This window comes from Medicago sativa, chromosome 7 (assembly GCF_051527215.1).
Source record: "Medicago sativa cultivar Bolivia chromosome 7, Bolivia_mono, whole genome shotgun sequence".
NCBI lineage: Eukaryota > Viridiplantae > Streptophyta > Magnoliopsida > Fabales > Fabaceae > Medicago > Medicago sativa.
In genome coordinates this window covers 74,541,877-74,548,939 of record NC_140755.1, presented here as the reverse complement: position 1 = coordinate 74,548,939, position 7,063 = coordinate 74,541,877, and the positions used below count along the sequence as shown (strand labels likewise).

General features: G+C 33.0%; 1 protein-coding gene across 1 annotated transcript; it reads left to right on the top strand.

Moving 5' to 3' along the window:
• Positions 1-1,094: 1,094 nt before the first annotated feature.
• LOC146908420 (uncharacterized) lies at positions 1,095-4,761 on the top strand. The gene is made up of 11 exons (XM_085723247.1): positions 1,095-1,352; positions 1,674-1,849; positions 2,113-2,380; positions 2,486-2,573; positions 2,677-2,801; positions 2,913-3,003; positions 3,104-3,245; positions 3,343-3,500; positions 3,587-3,917; positions 4,016-4,114; positions 4,220-4,761. Exons 2-9 carry the CDS (start codon positions 1,682-1,684, stop codon positions 3,708-3,710), a joined length of 1,164 nt encoding a protein of 387 aa, XP_085579373.1. The 5' UTR covers positions 1,095-1,352; positions 1,674-1,681; the 3' UTR covers positions 3,711-3,917; positions 4,016-4,114; positions 4,220-4,761.
• The last annotated feature ends 2,302 nt before the right edge of the window (positions 4,762-7,063 follow it).

Here is a 7,063-nt window from a genome sequence, read left to right as displayed (position 1 = left end):
TCCACTACTGATGGTACTGGTGACCACAACTATTTTCTATTTGGAAAACATGACCTGTCAGAATCTTGTCATACTTGGTGGAGGCAATCTTTGTTTAGACATATTTTCTTCTGTCATCCTATTATTTTGGAAATAAAGCATTGTTAGTTGGGATCATTGTTCCTCACTTTGACCTTCTTGTGCCTTTTTAATCCACTCCACCCCTTCTCATTTACTTGGAAAATTTGGGTCATATACTTTTTCACTTGACCAAGTTAATGTTGAATTTTTCCAACAATTACTAAGTTGAAAATAATCATATGCAAGGAATTTAATTTTGGTCCCATTTTGGTAGCTTTTTTTTTTTCTCTTCAAATTATTGCTGTTTTCTCCCCTTTCTTTATTTTGGTATTTTCAATGCATACTTGATATGCAAGAGAAGAGAAGGGATCAAAACCAAGGACAAAAACCAAAAGAAAACGTTGTATTATTGCATAAAACATCTTAGGATTCTTCTCATGAGGCCAATTGAGTCAGAGGCAGTGAGGCATTCAATTAAAATAGTGGCCCACTCTGCACTGTGTCGTTGAGGTCGTGGACATTTCTTTAGTTTATGCACAAGACAAGACCACACCTTTCCCCACCCTACTCCTAACATAACATGCATCTTCTGTTTTTTTCTTTAATACAATATATTTATGTTGATAATATTTGTCAAAAAAACTCAATTTATGTAAGAAGTGAAACATAGTAAGATTGTTGTGTAAATATTTGTCAAAAAAAGTAATATAAGGTGAAATATAGTTAGATGATTGTGTAAATATTTTTATGTTGATAATTACTAAACTAAATAGAATTAAAAGTGAAAAGAGAAAATGTATTCCACCATCACTGAACTAAAGATTAATACTACTACATAAAATATATTTTTCATATTCTAAACTAGAGATAAATATTAGTATATCTTGCAAAAACATATGAATCTATCTCCTTTAATATAAGAAAGGAATATGCTGTGGAAAACCCACTTCTGCCCCAATCCCTTCTTTCGCCACCTCATTGATTAATGGGTAAAAGTTGTCTAATTTTCACTTTTTCTGACTAATTATTATGATTTTACCCCAATTGTCTAATGTAACTGAATAGGTTAGTACATGTTTCAAAATTAACACTTATACATGTAACTTGAACCGGTTACACCAACTGAACTTCAGTGACTACTTTTTGGTGGGAAAATGATATCAACTTGTCTCAGCCCAGTCAAATCAACTTACACTATTAAGACATGCCAAGTACTATATCATTTATTTATTACTAACATAATAATATACTCTTCAGATTTTGCAACCATTCGTTCCCTCTCTCAAACACTGGTAAGAGAACTGCTTCTGATTTTCACATCTTTCTCATTCCCTCCCTCTATCAATTACTGGTAAACATCATGAACTAATTTGTTTTACCAGTCTAAAAAGTTTATCCATTTATGTGCTTGCATTTGTTCTTTCAGTTGGTGTTTATACACGTTACATGGTATTGAGATGTGTTTTATCATGTTGTATCCATCTTAAAATATGCTTGCATTTCCTCTGCCGTAAAATCTTTTTCAGATCTGTTTTTCCATGCTCTTTTAAGATCTCAATAACTACTGAGATTCATAAACCCTTTTTCATGATTTTTTCTTTTATTTTATGAAGTTCTGAAGATGGAAATACCCGGTACTCAAGTTATGAACTATGAAAGACCTGTACAGTTCATTGATGCTATCACAGATCAAAAAGATATGTGGAAACTGTCAGTACGAGTCAAAGATAAATGGACAGTGGTGAAGGATGGGAAAGAACATTTGGAAATGCTGATTGTTGATGCTAAGGTAACGGATATAACATTTTTTTGACTTTATTATTAACTTTTTATCTATTTTCGAAACAACTTATTGGTTTTTTCATTTTATGCCTTAAGATTTTTTACTTTACTTATTATATTTTGACTTTTTGTAGGGTTTTATTAAAATCATATTCAAGTTATTTTAATACACTACTTTTTTTTGGCCAAAGCTGTTTGGTATAACTGTTGTTTATGAAATCATTGTTGATGTATTTCCTGTTTGAATTTAATATTTTCATACCATGTTAGGGTAATGATATTCAAGTTATCATGGCTTCTGGATACAAGTCTGCTTTTGACAAAATACTTGAGGAAAACTCTACATATACCTTAAGTAACTTCCAAGTGGTTAACAATAATTTGCTGTTTAAGGCTTCTGATCATAAGTTCATGTTAAAATGGACTGGTGGAACAACTGCTGAAGATGTCAACCTCAATGATATCCCTACTACGCACATCAAGTATAAGCCTTTTGCTGAAATTGTTTCCGGCAAATGGCGCCCTGACTTATTAGTTAGTAAGTTCCCTCACAAAAGTTATTTTCTTCTCTGATTTTTTTACATGTTTTGTGTTTTGAAAAGTTAACTTTTGTTCTTTTTCTTTTGTTCTTTTTGTTCTTTAGATGTTATTGGAGTTGTCCAGGACATGGGTTACTGTCAACTAAATGAAGGGAAAAAGCTTCAAGTCAATTTCACTATGAAAGATTTAAGGTTTAGTTGCAATTTAGTATTTATATTGCATTACTTTTTAACTTCTTTTTTATTTATTTTGGTTTTGTATCCATCTTTACTTATTACATGTTATGATTCTTAGTGATATTGTTCTGCACTGTACACTGTGGGAGGAGTATGCTGCGAAGTTTATTAAATATAATAGTGATAGGAAAGACGTTGGTCCAGTCATTGTTCTGCTGAAGTATTGCAAAATCAAGGCGGAAGGTTTACATAGTTTACCACATTTTGTTTTTTTTATAGACAACAATTTTTCTATTATTATGTTATTATTCATAGGTCATTCATGTGTTTTTTTCTCCCTTATGATTAACTCAGGGAAATACCCACTAAGTGTTTCGAACACTTACTCTTTCACTAGATTGTTTATCAATGATGACATCCCTGAGATCAACAGGTTCAAGGAGAGGTTAGTCACCCATTATTGCACAAACTGGGTTTTACATTTTGACAGTCTATAACCATTGTGGTAACTTACTAACATAAAGTTAACCTCCTATTTTCAATAGTCTGCCTAAAGATGATCAGACTATGTCTCAGAGCCAAATTATGTGCACACAGTCTTACTCTAGCTCTCAATTGAGTTCTGAGGAACATTTACTGTCTAATACAACAATTCTGCCACTATCTCATGTCATCCAGCTTGATCAGGTAACCTAATAATGATCATAACACTGTTCATTTACCACTGTCCATAGACATTTCATTGTAATTTTAAGTCTCCTAATCAACTATCACATTTTTTCAGATTACCTATTGCCTTACTGTTGCAACAATTGTCAAGGTCAATGCAACTAAGCATGGATGGTATTATTTTGCATGTCATAAATGTCCCAAAATTGCTAAAGGTGACAAGCCTCCGTATTGTTGTGAAGATGGCCACAACACTGAAACTGAGATAGTGAGGTATATTACTGGAGTCAAATTATCATACCTCAGAGGAAATTTAGACATTTATGTTTGTTTCTAACCTATATATTCATATGTTTCAGGTACAAACTTGAAGTTGAGGTTTCGTACGAAGATGCAAAGACTACATTTGTTCTTTGGGATCGAGAAGTCACGCAGTTATTCAGGTCCATAATATACTTTTTAAGGGTAATGAAAATGTTTTAGATTATATTAGCCTCACCACGTTGGTTTAACTAACAGGCTGGCATAACCAACCGTTTGGAATACCCAATGATGTTGGATGGCATGGCTCATACAAATATCGTTGCTAAAGTCAAATGGCAACCAAAGTGGAAGACCTGCTCTGTTGTTTGCCTTAAGGAGGGTTCAGCTTTTGTTGATCAAGTTAAATCCAAGTTCCCCCGTTTTCAGGCAAACTCACAATCTTCATATTAGTACTAATTTGGTTTACAATATATTAGGTTATGATGTATCACTAACTAATGTCAATATCTATAATGCTATTTCAGCAACCTGCACAACCCCCTATCCACGGTGGGACAGATGCCATGGTCGATGATGCACCTGGCGAATCTGATATTCCCACTAATGATGTTACAGTTACAACTGTAAGTCTATATCAACCCCCTTCATACAATTTTCAAATATATCATCCTTATGCAGACACAAATTCAAACAACTAACCTGTACTTATACTTCATTCTTCATAACAGCATGACTTGTCTGCTTCGTCTGAATATGATCCAGAAGGAATGACTCAGACTACACCTCTGAGTAAAATGAAGAATGTAGAGATGTGCAGCAATTTGGAAACACTGAGCCAGCTCACACCAACTGTTCTAAAGACTTTGGCTGAGTCTACCACTGATAAGATCATTTCTATTGATGTCCCTTCCATGCCAAAAACTCATGCCGATGATACCCCTGCAAAACATTCATCATCCAAAAGAGTGAAGCTGATCAAACAAGAGAAAAAATGAGACAAGGTCCCATGTGAAGTCCCACTTTTTTTGGATATCATTATAGAGAAGTGATGTTGATATGTTTCATATTGATGACAAGCACTATTCCTATATGATCATTTTGCTAATTATCTTACAATATTATGTACTAAGTCACTTTGTTGTTGTTCACTACATGTTCACCACAATTATATTGTGGTTATCAGACTTCTCCTTATTGTCAATGACTCAAGTTTCATTTTATTATCATGTTATTAATATGCATTATATAATTATGCATTATATAAGTATGACCTCCTAATGTCTACATTCATCATAGTTGTTACTTCATATAAGGAATTGCTATAACCCAGGGCTGATTACCATGTAAGCCCATCATTTTCATAAAAAAAGATTATATACAAACAAGTTACGACTCATTTGTCAACTTAGTTTGTATTGTTTATAATACTATAGCAACAACTTCATGCTTACACATCATTTTTAACACCCATAATTCAATATATTATATCAACTTTAGATGCCTATTTTATCTGACATCCCACTTATGTGGTTTGAAGAGTATTCAACTACCTTTATGTTCTATACCCAACTTATGCCCTATACCAACTTCCTGCTTATATCACTTCACATATTCGGATTATGGGTTTTATTCATAAGAATTTAATCAATATAATATACTGTTATTCCTATCTTATCCAATTCCCACTTATATTAAATCAAATGTTTGCTCCACTTTTATTGTCTATACGCAACTTCTGCACTATACAAACTTCTACTTACAAATACAATTATATAATATATTGGATGGATTTATGTTCTATATATTATCTTCATAATCCGACAACTACTTAAAAAAGTTATGTTGCACACATTACTACTCCTATGACCATCTCCATGATACAACACTTTGGACCTAAATTATGAACATCAAATAGCTCTTGCATTTTCATGCGTCTATTTTATGGATGATTTCTTAATGTACTTTTCCTTCTAAATGATAGTTGTATTACAAGGGTCTAATAACCACTACTTTTCCTAGCTGTACAACCATTATTAATCAACAGGTTACTTCATTATATATTAATAAACAAAATATAAGGACAAGACATTTGCTAAACAACTCTTCCGCTTTACCTGCACAGCATTAAATGTGATACCACTTCATCACTTACACAAACAACTAAAGAATAGCTACTAAACCTACCAATTCAGACAGATCACATCCTTATTGTTGCATCCAAACACTCTGTTTACATCACGTATTTCCATCAAAATTTCACTTCTCAACACAACTACGTTATGAACTAATGAACTCCTATTTACCTTTTTGTTAACTATGTGTTTGGATGATAAAGGATTCCTTACATTTCTAATTCAAATATATTACTATTTAACCTTCACCTTTTTCAAACGTATTCTATTTTGATATATTTGCAATTAAGGATGTATTGAGCCCATAACACTCTCATCTTAACTAAGAATATATCTACCACAAGAGCACAACTTTTTTCCTATTGGTCATTCACACGCATTGTTTTAACTGGATATTCATCACTGCTACTAAAACATTCAGGTATTGTGCAATTTTCATCTGTTTCTCCTACTGTTCTTTTCGAAAATTAATAACAATCCAATAGAGAATGCTACAAACTATTCACTCTACAGTTGAGATAACAACTTTTAATCCATCTATGCATTTCCTACTTTAACTATCTACATTATATTTGAGAGATATTTTATTATCTAATTCATTCAGATTGATGGATAAAAAACAACTGCAAGTTGATGTTCAAGGATCTAAGGCTAGGAAAAAAAGAATTCAGACTTTGAAAACTAAGAAAAATGTCCCCAACGAAGTTCTCAAAGTCAAACCTCTTTCTGATATTACCAATTCAAGCCTCAACAAATTGCAATCTTCTAAACATAATGTATATAACCATTCTAATAATCAGAATGTCTCTTCTGTTATAACCAAGCCTCATAAAAATGATATTCCATCACATAAACTCATTGTATCTCCCCAAGTCTGTGGAACCAGTAAACCTACCAATGCATGCACACCAACTCAGCGTCTCCCATGTAAGCCCAATGCTGATCAAGTACAAACGGCAACACCTCTTACTGATATTGCCAACAATAATATTCTCCCTCAGATTTCGTCTCCATCTCATGTATCTTACAATTCTACTACTCCAAATACATCACATGTTGGGACAACATCAACAAGATGGTTGCATGACCATTCTGGCTATATTAAAAGTAAACGCACCATCAAAGCTACAATTCAATCAATTCCTCAATCAAACTCTGTTACAAATACACAACCTTCAGATTTATCCGCTTCTTTACTAAGTCCTAATGTGGCTGTAAAGTCTTCTTTACCTGCCACAAATTTGCTGCATAAATTTTCTGATACTCTGGAACCTCATCAATGTCAAACACATTGTCCACAAGTTGGAACAAAGCGAACTTTTATTCCTGCTGAAAATCCAAACAACAGTAGAAACACCAAGAAAAAGAGTCAGACATCTTCTTTTGTTTCAACTTCAAATACACAAGCTTCAGAGTTGTCAGCTTCTTTACTGATTCCTA